This window comes from Molothrus ater, chromosome 4 (genome assembly GCF_012460135.2).
Source record: "Molothrus ater isolate BHLD 08-10-18 breed brown headed cowbird chromosome 4, BPBGC_Mater_1.1, whole genome shotgun sequence".
Classification (NCBI taxonomy): domain Eukaryota; kingdom Metazoa; phylum Chordata; class Aves; order Passeriformes; family Icteridae; genus Molothrus; species Molothrus ater.
In genome coordinates, this window is record NC_050481.2 from 48,205,366 (window position 1) to 48,219,459 (window position 14,094).

General features: G+C 47.8%; 1 protein-coding gene across 1 annotated transcript; it reads right to left on the reverse strand.

Moving 5' to 3' along the window:
- Positions 1–4,399: 4,399 nt before the first annotated feature.
- LOC118686472 (uncharacterized) lies at positions 4,400–12,686 on the reverse strand. Its single transcript, XM_036382701.2, has 2 exons — positions 11,776–12,686; positions 4,400–5,849 (listed from the first exon to the last, which is right to left on the reverse strand). Exon 2 carries the CDS (start codon positions 5,837–5,839, stop codon positions 4,400–4,402), a length of 1,440 nt encoding a protein of 479 aa, XP_036238594.1. The 5' UTR covers positions 5,840–5,849; positions 11,776–12,686.
- Positions 12,687–14,094: the final 1,408 nt, after the last annotated feature.

The window sequence follows — 14,094 nt, forward strand, 5'->3', positions numbered from 1 at the left end:
ATTTTGACAGCTTTATTGTAGCAGATCTAAAGTATTGAAGCACTCTAAGATTATTAACCTCCAAATAAACTGCATCTTCTCTTCAAGAGGAGTCTTTGATCAAAGCCCTCCTTTTTTTATTAGCTTTTTCCCAAATCATATCAGCAATATATGAAATATTTTGCCCATCATTTTGCAAATTATTGTTAGGAACCAATGATAGGGATTTGGGAAGTGGAGAGAAGACAGATTTATTTCATTTCCTGTACTTTGAGCCCAAGAAATATATAAGAAACTAACGCTAGAGTCTTTAGGTACATTAGCATAATATTTACTTTTTTTTTTTAAATTGGAAACTGAACTGATTTCTCTAAAATGTAAATATAATGATTCAGTCTGAACTAGCATCCTGCCTGCAGTGCTTTTTGACCCTGCTAAAACAAGTGCTTTCCCTGAGCCAAAATATGTGAAAGGAAAAATGTTTCTTAACATGGTGTAGATGATACAGGCGTACACAAAATGTCTACATGCTTCACACTGTAATCATAAGATACCAGCATCACAAATATGCTTAGTTCAGATTTGGCAATTACTTAGCCAAACTGTGAACAGAGAAGACTGAAGAATAAACTGAAGAAACTGGTATATACTACGACTATCTTAAAAATATCTTGCTTTTAAGTGCTTATATTTTTGAAGCAAAGTGAATTTTCCACAAGCATAAGGCAGAACTTCACTTGTATTTACAAACACATTTTCAGTGTTTGAGTTGATAGTTTTCCATGTGTTTATTTTGCACCAATATTTTCTCATGCTGGAAATATTTTCTGAATCTGAATATAACTTTGCATAATGTGCATGGAAAAGTTAGTTAAACTGAATTTCAAACTTAATGATCAAGTTGCCCACAGCAATCTCACAGCTTTATGTATCATACTCTGTGTTAAATGGTTTTTCTGTTTTTTGTCCTTCAAGCAAAAACGAGTAAAAGTGGGTCTTACTACTATGTAAACCAAAAGATGCAATAAATTTCTTTCGGCAACAGAACAGTTAGTTATTTACAAGAATTTGGGTTTCTAAAACACTACTCACCATAGTATTTGGAATAATAGCTGGTCATGAAACTAGAAGACAGTGTGGTTGCAGTAAATTCTGTTAAAATATCTCCCCAGCATTTCATTTATTTAATTGCAGCATATTTTCTTCTATTAGATAATTTAAAGTTATTTCATAGGCTTTTGGAAGGGCTTAATTTGAAATTAAAGGTAATTTAACCTGCTTCATCAGCTAATTAAGCAGTTTTCAGTGAAAAAAATTATTTTGTGATTTTTATGGTTTCAAAGTTACATTCCAAGGATGTTATTCGACTAAAACAAAATATTATATTAACTTTTTTTTTCAGTTCAATAAGCAAACACATAAGGCCAGTTCTCAGAACTCATTACTGATGAGTATTTCAAAAGTAACATGAACATTTTTTGCAGAATTAACTGTTTAAAAATTCCTATTAGAACTGTTTGATTGAGCATTTCAAAGAACATTTTAATATTTCAGAAGTAAAGCAAATAATTTCAGATTGGGATAACATTGCCTTCTTAGCAGCAACATTTGGTATAAGTTAATTTGGTTTAAAGAAAAACCTTAGACAAAATCAAAGCTTTTGCATGAAAGGAAGCAATATTGCTGAAAATAACCCTCATAAATAAATAAATAAATAAGTAAATGTCATGATCTTAGTAATCCACTTTAATATTAAACTTAAAAAGGATCTTCTTGTTAATTATTTTTGCTATGAACAGATGTAGAGATATGGGGCTTCTGTATAAGGGAGGATTTTTTGGCTGTTCTGCATGCAGAAGTGATAGAGTAAATAAATGAGGCAAATTGAAGATGGAGACAGTGAATAGGTCATGTACAGGCCATGTCCAAACTTAGCAGTGTGGCATGGGCATAGCAGTGCTGCTCCATTCAATGCATGTTTGAACAAAGATTTTTCACAAGAAAAAAGCAAGTAGAGGGCTAAATTAGACAAGAATCACCCATTTTATATGTCATACACCTGCTTGCAGGGAATGTACTAGAGGATTACTAAAAAGAAACTTTCAATTAAGGATGAGGTTTTGTACTTGTATAGGAGGCACTCTCTTGCATTTCCCCTTGAATACTTTCACACAAGTCATTGTCAAAGATAGGAGAGATGTATAAATGGGCAATTGGCCTCATAAAATAAGGACATTTCTGCCTGGTTTCAACCACTACTGCTAAGCACTTCTCAGAAAATCTGACAATTTAATAAGTGTTGCCCAAACAGCCAGAAACTTGTTTAAATTAGCAGGTAGTACAACCACCACAAAGTAAGTTTCAGAATCTGATTTTCTACAGACAGGGCAGCTTTTTGAAAGGCCTTACTCTACTAATTATAGCAAGTGTTTTGTACTGCTTCATCAAAACCACCGACCCAACTGCATAGCAGGTGCTCATTAAATGTGCAAGATCTGCTATTAATAATCATTTACCCCTTGTGGAAACTGTGTAAAGCATATAATAAAGATAAAATTTAACTTCCCAAGAACACTACCTAAGAAAATGATATTTCAATGATATTGAGTTAAAACTCCTAATTGTTTCTTCACACTCAGTGAATTGAAAAAAAGAATAAAGTGACCCTGCCCTCTGCTGATGTCTCAGAAACTAAATACTATTTCTCAATAACACATGTATGCACTAATCTTTGTGTCAGAAATACAAAAGCCATTGGATGCTCTGCTGTAACATACGTATGTTTTCAGTATTGCTGTGCATAAATACTGCATCACGTGTCTTTCCATCAGTGTTACTGAGCATCCCAAAGGCAGAATATACACATGAGTTCAGGAAACGTAGGTAATTGTCTGATAATGTCAGTAGGACAAGTTATAGTCCCAGCCCTATTTTCTGCTTTCCCATTAAAGAAACATCTGCCTTCTCAGCTATTTTTAACCATTGACAAGGACAGACCTAGAGTCCTGCTTCACAGAAAGCAAATACAGTTGTAGTGTGCCGAGTCCCTGCCACAAAATAAAGAAATGAAAAGTCAGTAGCTTGTGCAAGGTAAACTACCCTGTGCTCCCATCACGAGTAAGCACTATCCTGCAACTGTAAAACTGTAAGCACTGCTCAACTTGAAGTTCATTTCAAGGGCTGATAAATATGATGCAAGTAAGCTTTTTTTTTTTTTTTTTCTTTTTGCCTACATAGTTGGAAACCTAGAGATATTACCACAGGAGGAGAAACAGGTACTGTCTAGACCCATTTCCAGTAGTTTATAAATATCTATGCTCACGATTCCCAGGATTTATCTTTTTGTTTGAGAGCAGCTGAAGGTGAAAAAACTGGAGTTGTAATCACTGCAAACTTGGACTTTGAGAATGCATTTTTCTGATAGACAATTTCAAAGAAATGCACCAACTTTTTTGAAACACATTTATTTTAAAATACTTCAGAAATATTATTACAAGCCCAGGTGGCTAATGCAGCTAACAGATGTGCAATTTTGTCTAGGGATTACAAAAAATGCAGTGTATTAAATTGTGTCATATGGCAGATGGGTAGGAGCTCTGTGGAGTGTTCGGTTGATTACCCCATAGTTTCTGCAGTCAGAGGAAAAGCCCCAGCCTGCGTTTTTGCATACACACAGTGCTGCGGTGCTGGGGTGATGAGTTTGCCCGGCTCACGTTCAGCCCCGATCAGCGGCGAAGGGGCGCTTGAGGAGCCCGGAGCTCCTATCGCGCCTATGGGTCCCGATGAGATCCACGATGCGAGAGCAAGGAGGGCGGCAGACGCAGGGAGGCGCAGGCAAGGAAAGGAGGACTCAGCCTTCAGGAAGGGTTGGCAGGTTTATTGGAGGAAGGTCGAAGGGGGAGAAAAAGCAGGGTGGAGGGAGAAGGACTGAGCGGGGTGAAGGAAGAAGGACTGAGCACCGAACTGAGGGCAAATGACAGCTTATAAGGGAAGGGGGAGGGCCTGGGAGGGGCAACACGACGGCAAATGAGGGTATGAAAAAACTGATACATAGTTTGATGAACGTATGAGGCTAACAAATCAGCAAAAAAACTGGGGAGGGGTCCCTGCCCTTGCCCAATCACTTGACACCCTGGGGAGAAGGTTCTAGAAGGAAAGGCAGGGCTGCCAAGTGATGGACAAAGGCCAGGGGTGGGGACAACAAGACACATCTGATGGATAGGGGAGGGGAAACATGATAGACAAATAACGATAAGAAATTGGGGATTTCCAGGGAAAGAGGGGGAAACTATTCAGGATGAACCAGACCAAATCAAACAACGTTACATCACACACCACCACATCTCCCCCTTTCGCAAACAACAAAAAAGAAAGGGGGGACGGGGGGACTAACTTATTATAAGTATCTGAGTTTATGTTCTCAAGGTTCGAATTCGCTGTCCTCATAGGGCAGTTCTTGGTCTACAGGCTCTATGCTATCTCCTTCGTCAGGGTCTTCCCAAGAGTTTTCTTCTGGTGAGTTAGGGGGTGCTTGGAGTCGGAGGACTTCCGGAGAGGAGAGGGCTCGGTTAATAAAGTTTTTCAGTAATTTCCATAGTATTGAGGCAGCGAGCAACACAAATATAAGTGAAAAACATAAATAAACGATTGGCTTCAGGATGGCCACTACCCAGTTTGAAAACCCCCACCCGCAGAACATGTCCCCCAGCCAGTCGGTAGTTTGCGCTTTAATATTTTCAAGATGATTTTGCATGCGCTCAATGGAGACTCTCGCGTCTTCAGCCCTGGATGAGAGGTTGAGGCAGCAGAGACCTTCAAACTCTTCGCACTTGTGCTGGTGTAACAGGAGGAGGAAATCGATGGCGGCTCTGTTTTGGAGCGTGGCTTGCCTCGTGACTTTCTCATCATAAAGGAGGTCCGTTAGGGCGGCTGACGTAAGATTGGCCTGTTTTACAACCCAACACTCTAGGCGGCCCAATTCGCCTAGTGACTTAGCGATCGCTACCCAAGGGAGTAAAACTGTGAGGGCAGTCGCTTTTGTACGGTCCCAATGTTCAATCACAGAGTCGCAGCCTTCATCTAGATTCTTTAGATCTCTTTTGGTACGTACCGAATTGAAGGTCGAGTTGAGGCTTGCGCTTTTATTTTGCCAATCCATAATATGGGTCAGGTTGGGTGTAAACAGGGACAGCCGGCCTAATGCACATGGTCCCCCGATAGGATTAGATGGGATTCCCGCCCAAGCTCGGTTTCCGCAAATTAAGAACAAACCATGGGGAAGGGTCACTGCTTTGTCGTTCGGGGAGGTGGCTAGAGGGATTTTTTCAATGCGTTTGCACCATTGGTTCGGGAGATAGGAGGCATTGGAGGGGTTCAACAAGGTCAGAGTGCGTGGATACTGGAGTGAGGCAGAGGGGGGGTGTTGGGAACCCGGGGCTTCTCTAAAATATAGAGGATTACCGGGGCTGGGGATATATCGAAAAATGAGGCAAACTGGGGCAAGTGCAGAGCCGAGCAAATGGAGCTCTGGAGGGTTCACCTCAAGAGTAGGTTGTAAGCGGAGGTGGTCTCTCCAGGCGTTCCAAAAAGCAGTGGGGGATTCCGGGGTAGTTCTGAAGGAGTAAATATAATTGAAAGGGGAGGGAAGCTGGGAAGGGGGGAGCGGGATCCCCACGAGGCAAGACGCCATCGGGTCTTCTGCTGCCGCCGTGTTCAGGCAAAGGTGATCTTGCCCCAGGGCTTCCGCGAGAGTCCGCCAAACATTAGGTTTCGGCTGGGGGAGAGTCCATGCAGAGCAGCTGGTGGTGAGCGTGGCCCAAAGGAGGTAGGTGGCAACTAGGTGTGTCTGGGACCGTGCCATACCTGAAAAACTAAAAAGAGGCAGCATCAGGGAAGGAGAACTGGGTTTTAAGAAACGTGAACTAAATATTCAAATGGTTCTGGCTCACCACTGAATAAAAAACAGATAGGCGGAAGAAGGGGGTCAGGGGGCTTCCTTCGGCGCCTCCAACTGGCGACACGGACTTGTTGCTCTTTCGCCCGGTGTTTCGCTTCCCTGGGCACAAAAGGCCGAACCCACTTTGAGGGCACCCACTTGGGACCAGAAGGAGTGAGGACGCAAGCGTACCCTCTCCCCCAGGTCACCAAGTCAAAGGGCCCCTGGGTCTGCCAAGTCTCCGGGTCCTTGATGAGGACCGGAGGCTTGGCTGTAGGTTGCAGCGCGTTGTGGCTCCCGAAGTGTCTAACCATGGGCGGGTTCAGGCTCTCAAAGGAACAGTTCAAAAAATTCAAAGTGAACATCGCCCTTGAGAGTCTGATGTGAGGGGGCTCTACCTTTGTGGTGGATTTCTGGTGTTCTAAAGTTTTCTTAAGGCTTTGGTGAGCCCTCTCTATCATGGCTTGGCCTGTCGGGGAATAGGGGATGCCTGTTCGATGTTCTATTCCCCATTGCTGCAGGAACTGGCGCAGTTCCCTGGACTTGTACGCAGGCCCATTATCAGTTTTGAGCAGCCTAGGGATGCCCAGAACAGCAAATGCCTGAAGTAGGTGTTTTTCGACATCTGCTGCCCTTTCCCCCGTGTGGGCGGAGGCGAATACTGCGCCGGAGAAAGTGTCTATCGAGACATGAACAAAGCTCAACCGGCCAAAGGAGGGAACATGAGTGACATCTGTTTGCCACACTTCACAGCTCGAAAGTCCTCTAGGATTTGCCCCCAGGCCCAATGATGGAAGCTGGTGGGACTGGCACTGGGGACATGTCGCCACGATAGCTTTGGCCTGTTCGCGCGTCAGATTGAACTGGCGAACAAGGCCAGGCGCGTTTTGGTGGAACAGCTGGTGGCTTAGTTTGGCCTGACCGAAGCGATCAGGGAGCGGGGCCACCTGAACAGGAGCGGCAAGGGCATCAGCGCGCCTGTTGCCCTCCGCAATGAACCCCGGCAAGTCGGTGTGCGACCTTACGTGCATTACGTAGAAGGGCTGCTCTCGGTGGGAGACTAAATTTACAATTTTGGAGAGTAGCTCGAAAAGACGAACATTCGAGACGTCCTGGAGGATTGCTCCCTCCGCTCTGGACACTACACCGGCTACATATGCCGAATCAGTTACTAAATTGAATGGCTCAGAGAACCTCTCAAAAGCCCGGACGACTGCATCTAACTCAGCCACTTGTGGCGATCCTTCCACCACAGTGATGTCTGCCTCCCACCGCTGAGTTTGAGGATCCCGCCAAGTCATCACTGACTTGTGGGATGCTCCAGATGCGTCAGTGAAAACGGTCAGGGCATCGAGGGGTCTCTTGCTCTGTACTGACTTGATGGTAAAAATAAATTCTTGATTAAACAATTTATGGGCCGGCCGATCTATCGTAATTTGGCCCGTGTAGCTGTCCAAAGCTAGTTGTAAAAGTTCGTTCGTCTGAAGGACGTTCTCAAACATTGTTAATTTGAGGTGGCCCGTGCCAAATTTAATGGGAAGATGAATGCACGTCAAGTCCTCACCTGCCAGCTCCCTGATCCGTGATCTCGCTTTCCGGATCAGGTCAGCCACCAGCTCCAGTGGCGATGTCATTCTCTTGGACCTGTGGTGGCTCAGGAATACCCACTCTATAATCAAGAGAGGGTCCTTTGCCCCGCGGTCCTTGCTCTTCCCGATGACTCCGTCCCACTGGAAGAGCATGCCGTGAAGGTGTGGCAGTTTTCCCAAAACAATAAAACGGAATGGCAGGCCCGGTTGGTACCGGTGGGCCTGCCTGGCCGAGATTAAACTCTGAATTTTCTCCAGAGCGGTTTTGGCCTCCGGGGTGAGGGTCCTGGGAGAACTCAGCTCCTCTCCCCCCTTCAACAAATTGAAGAGAGGGGTTAGGTCTTCCGTGGGAATACCCAACCAAGGTCTCACCCAATTTAAAGAACCACACAGTTGGTGGGCATCTGCTAGGCTTCGGATATTGCTTTTTATTGCCAATTTTTGCGGAACAATGGTCCGCTTGGTAATTTCAAGGCCGAGGTACCGCCAGGGTGGCATCCTTTGAATCTTTTCCTGCGCCAGCTCAAACCCTGCAGCAACCAACGCAGTGGTTGTTAGGTCAAGCGCATGAGCCAACAGGTCGTCGTCTGGCGCACAAATCAAAATGTCATCCATATAATGATGGATGACGGCTGACTCCACAGCTGCACGAACAGGGGTCAGCAGGGAAGCGACGTACCATTGGCAGATCACCGGGCTGCACTTTAAGCCTTGTGGCAATACTGTCCAATGGTAGCGCTTGCCTGGGGCTTCACGGTTGATGGATGGAACCGTGAAGGCGAAGCGCGGCGCGTCATCAGGGTGTAGGGGAATTTGGAAAAAACAATCTTTTATGTCAACTATTGCCAAATTCCAATCTTTAGGGAGCATCGCAGGGGACGGCATCCCTGGTTGGAGGGGTCCCATATCTTTAATAACTGCATTAATTTGACGGAGGTCATGCAGGAGTCGCCATTTGTCTTTGTTGGGCTTTTTAATGACAAAGATGGGAGAGTTCCAAGGCGACATGGACTCTACTAAATGCCCTTTCTGTAGTTGTTCCTGCACGAGCTCGTTGAGCGCCGCTAATTTTTGTTTGTTTAGCGGCCACTGCGCCACCTGTACTGGTTCATCCGAAAGCCAATCCAGCTTCCAGGTGGGGCGCTCAGCAGTGGTCGCTGCCCGAAAAACCTGGGGAGCCACTGGTAGGTCAATTCGGGCTCCCCACTGGGCCAAGAGATCCCTCCCCCACAGGGGTTCCGTATAATCTAATACAAACGGACGAACAGAAGCCAATTGTCCGTCGGGCCCCGTAATTTGTACGATGCCTTTCGATTGCCTCGCCAATTGAAGCCCTCCTACACCTCTGATGTGGCCAGGGACGCTTTGCAGTTCCCAACGCGACGGCCAATCCCGAGAGGGAATAACCGTGACGTCTGCCCCTGTGTCCAGCAAGCCGCGTAGTGCGACTTGCTCTCCCCCCTTTTTTAATTTACAAATAAGTTTGGGCTTTTCATGCCCAAGGGCTTGAGCCCAGGCTACTGTAGGTATGTTTGAGGCCTGGGCCGCTGATTGAGGTTTTATAGATGGTAAAGTGGAAACAGTGGATGGTCGTGGCACGACGAAGAATTGGGCTATTATCTGCCCCTTCGGTAGGAAGAGCGGGGGGTGGACACAATGCAGCATGAGTGAGATTTGTTCCGAGCCAGCGGGAAGCAGGCTCGGGACAATACTCACTTCTGGTGGGGTCGCCTTTGTGTCGCCTAGGACGAGGAGACTGTGGCTTTGACGTTCCCAGTTTGTTAGACCCTCCGGGAGGACAGCAACGTGGTGGAAACCGGCGGAACGGAGATGTAATGGTTCCGCAAGCTGCAACCTACGGGAGGAAACACAGGATGAAAGAGCATGAGTATTAATAGGTGGCTGTGTCAGTCCGGTATGAAAGTCAAGTCCAGTTGGAGGCATTATCTCACTGTTCTCCCTCTTCTCCCGCCAGGACGGATGGTGTGAACAGGCCTCCGCATTTGTGTCCTGGCGCAGGGGGCCGCTGCGCTGTTTAATTAGTTTTTTTGAACAGTTTGCCCGTGGGTCCCCTGCACGGACTTTTTAAACTCATAAAATTGTTGTTTGAGGGGACATGCGGGCATCCAGTGCCCCAGCTTCCCACACAGATGGCACGGTGTGGCTGGAGGCTTGGGCACCGGGGCTGATGTTGGTGGCAGTGGCTGCGCGGTAGTGGGACAGACGTCGGTGGTAAATGGGGGCTCCTCGACGGCGGCGGCGGCAGGACGAAAAGGTGTCTTCAGACGGGAGGCTGCGGCAGGTGGTGGTCCGGTACCTGATGGAACTAATACCTTTTTCCCACACACCAAAAGCATGTCCCGCAGGGTGGGAGCTGGCTCCAGAGGGAGGCTGTTGATTGCATCTTTGCAAGCCGAGTTGGCATTGAGGAATGCCATCTCTTTTAACAGCTCGGCTTGCAAGTGTTCTCCTTCAACCTGATAGTTAATGGACTTTCGGAGCCGCTCCACAAACTCGAGGAATGGTTCCTCGGCACCCTGCAGGACTTTGGCATATGGGACCTGGGGTGTGGCCGCTCGCAACCCCAAGAAAGCTTTCTCAGCCGCCCGGGCAGTTTGCTGCAGAACCTCCACGGGTATGGCTCTGGCTTGGGTTGCTCCGTCACTCCAGTTCCCCGTCCCAAGCATATGGTCAATGGAAATAACATCCCCATCTACACTCGTCCGGGAGTTCGGGGAATCCCATAGGGACGGGAGCACCTTCAAGGCTTCCTTTCTCCACGCTGCCTCCCAGAGCACTTGCTCGGTCGAATTGAGGAGGCAGCGGAAGACTCGGCGGAGGTCGGCAGGTGTAATGACCGACTCCGCCAGGACGGCCTGAAGGAGTCCCCGAAAATATTCGGAGTCCCTCCCGAACTCTTTCTGTGCTTTGCACAGCTCCTTCATGGACGAGTGAGAGAAGGGGACCCATTGAGCCAGGGTTGTCCCATCTCCCGCGGGATGAAAAACGACCGGGGCTGCTGATGGGACTGCAGACAGCTCCGGTCCCCGGCTCGGGACCCCCCCCCCCGCTAGCCCCCAGAGCGTGGGAACCGGAAGGGAGGGCGTGGGAACCGGGAGCGGGGGAGGGAGGGTCCCGGCGTGGGAACTGGAGGGAGGGTTCTGCAGCAAAGTGCCTCCCCTTGTGGGAGGGGCCCCATGACGTCGTTGCGGAGGCGGGGGGTGGTGGGAGAGGAGGGGAAGGGGGAGGAGTTGCAGGGGGTGAAGGCGGGGGAGGAGGGGGAGGAGTTTCGGGAGCAGGGGGCGGAGGAGGAGGGGGGGGAGAAGGGGGAGGGGGAAGGGGAGGGGACGTGGGAGGAACCCGCGAGGGGGGAAGGGGAGGGATTTGGGGGGGGGCCCGGGAAGGAGTGGGGGAACTCTGGGAAGGAGAAGGGGGTTTTTTAGGATTGAACACGCGGTCCCCTCCATTTCGGGATGATTTGACGCCATCTTGGCGAGAGGACCGCGGAGAACTGAAACGAACCTTGGGTTTAACAACTGGGGTCGAGGGGGTGCGGAAAGAGGGAGCAGGAACAGTCTCCTCCGGAGGTTGGCCAGACCTTCGCAGGCTCGGGGACCGGGTCGCCCGCGAGGAACTTAGGGACGGGTGTCTCCCTGGCGCGGGGCTGTCGCGGGCTGCTCCCCGCAGGGACTCGGTTCGGGAAGGAGGGCGCGAGGAACGAAGGGCAGGCGCATGGGGACGGGGAGAACTGGGGTATAACTGGGGGTCCGCTGGCTGAGTCCGGGAGGAGGGTTTAACAGTGAGGGCAGAAATCAAAAGGGATATTAAACAAAAATGGCTCTGAAAGGATTTGCCGCCAGCTTGGATCTCTCTCTGAAGGCGGGATTGGACTCGCCTCAGGAATTTGGGATCCCGGACTGACTCGGCATTTAAATCGGGGTAGGTACGGGTCAGCCAGCGGACTAAACTTTTAACTTCCCTTTTGTTAAACTTATAATTCCCACCCCCCAGGGTACCCACAACTTGGTAAAAAACCCCTTTCTGAGTGGCCGACAGTTTAGCACCCATATTTGCAGATGGAATACGCAGGGGTCAGCCACTCGCTCTACCGCTAGCAACAGGGAAATCAAAAGGAATCTAAAATAAAACTAAACGGGGTCCCCACTGACCCTGACCTCCCCCTCCCACTGGCCGAGGAGAGGACCGGGATGCCTATGCCAGGTTTTCCGTGAGGTCAGGTGGTGGGCTGTACAACACAGCCAAGAGACTCACCCGTCAGGGGGACGAACCAAGGCTGCTGCTAGCGGGAGCTGCCTGCGCCGAAGGCGGCCTCTTTAGGGTGCGCTGAGAGGGTGTCGCCTTCTTCTCTCCGGAGCACCGCACCTCCCGAAACGAGGGCGTGCTACACGGAGAGCGGTGAGTCGCCCAAAGGATTAGAGCAATCCAACCCGCGCGTCGCGGGACTCCTGCTCCGAGATGCAGTCCTCCGAACGGTGTTCAGGATCGCAGACTGCCTCAGATGCAGGGGTCTTCACGCCACGCGTTGGGCGCCAAACTGCTGCGGTGCTGGGGTGATGAGTTTGCCCGGCTCACGTTCAGCCCCGATCAGCGGCGAAGGGGCGCTTGAGGAGCCCGGAGCTCCTATCGCGCCTATGGGTCCCGATGAGATCCACGATGCGAGAGCAAGGAGGGCGGCAGACGCAGGGAGGCGCAGGCAAGGAAAGGAGGACTCAGCCTTCAGGAAGGGTTGGCAGGTTTATTGGAGGAAGGTCGAAGGGGGAGAAAAAGCAGGGTGGAGGGAGAAGGACTGAGCGGGGTGAAGGAAGAAGGACTGAGCACCGAACTGAGGGCAAATGACAGCTTATAAGGGAAGGGGGAGGGCCTGGGAGGGGCAACACGACGGCAAATGAGGGTATGAAAAAACTGATACATAGTTTGATGAACGTATGAGGCTAACAAATCAGCAAAAAAACTGGGGAGGGGTCCCTGCCCTTGCCCAATCACTTGACACCCTGGGGAGAAGGTTCTAGAAGGAAAGGCAGGGCTGCCAAGTGATGGACAAAGGCCAGGGGTGGGGACAACAAGACACATCTGATGGATAGGGGAGGGGAAACATGATAGACAAATAACGATAAGAAATTGGGGATTTCCAGGGAAAGAGGGGGAAACTATTCAGGATGAACCAGACCAAATCAAACAACGTTACATCACACACCACCACAACACAGTTAATGGAGAGTGCCAGTTTGCATTTGTTAAAGTAAGGGTATTGAAACAAAATACCTCAGGGCTTCTTCAAGATTGTCTATTCTGTATTGTTTAAGGGTGAACATTGTCTTCTTGTGTCACAGAAAAGAAATGAAATAGGGATACAAGCCCTTCCAGCTAACCAGCTACTTCCTCTGATAAAGGTGGGGTTTATCTGACTATTTCATTTGCTCTACCCAAATAGCCCTTTGAACTTTCTTTATTAGCTGTAATTACATTACAACAGTTTCATGAAGATTCAAACAATGCTTATGATTTTAGAACAGCTTCCATGCCTAAATGGAAAAGCTCTTACAAATCTAATTTCCTATTCCATTTACAGAGGTCTGCTGCTTGGTGACTCATAATCTTCCTATGAGTTGCAGCAGTCTAGAGAAAGAGCAAGCAGTTTATGTTGATTCAACAAAACAATTACCTTAAAAAGAATAACCTGTTTTTCCTGCTAACACAATTTTTCTGCAACAGTGTTTACACATTAATATGTGTAAAATCAAACAATACAAAAAGTAGAAAAAGCAAAGAACTTGACTACCAAAAATAACATATATTCATAATAACTTAAAAAATGATCATGACTACATATTGATTGGACTATTGATTTCAGTCCAAAATAGTGCTATGCATTTCGTCATTAAAAGTGAAATAAGAATATCCTGAAACCACCAACACATTTTATGTGGAAAAATTGATACACTTAATCTAATTATTCCATTTATAATTGCAAGAAAGTGATGAAAAGTTGAATAATATTTTTCTCATCCATTACTGTAGCAATTGAAAAGTGGCACATTATAAATGGAGCTGAGTAGGAATATGAGCATAAAAACGGCTGCCATCTAACACTTTCTGTATAAGATCCTGCATTCAATTATCTACCAGTTTGTCAAATTTCAGCTGTTGCTGCTAAAATTTTCCCTGTCAGCAAATGCACTTCAGACAGAATTTCTTTTAGAAAGTTTCTTTAAAAAAGTTTCCAACAGTATCAGCAAGGACTAGTAATTGGTCTATGTTCCATTGAGACCAAGACTCTGTGGAATAAGGCCTCCCAATATATTCCTGCTTTGACTAAGGAAAGCAGCTGTTTCAAAGAATGCCTACTAAAGAATGGTCAACTTACTAACCTGCAAAAAAAATCCTTACTGTTTTTCATGTTTTCAGTGCTCCTCCTTCTGAAGAGTGTGCAAAGTGACTCTGAAATAGAATTTTTTGCTTATTGAAATTATTACTTATGATTGCTATGAGCAATGGGTCTATGAAAATGCCTGTTCCACTGCCCTAAGTGTGGCTTGTTGCTGGAGCCCAGGAGAAAGCACGGCAGCCTCT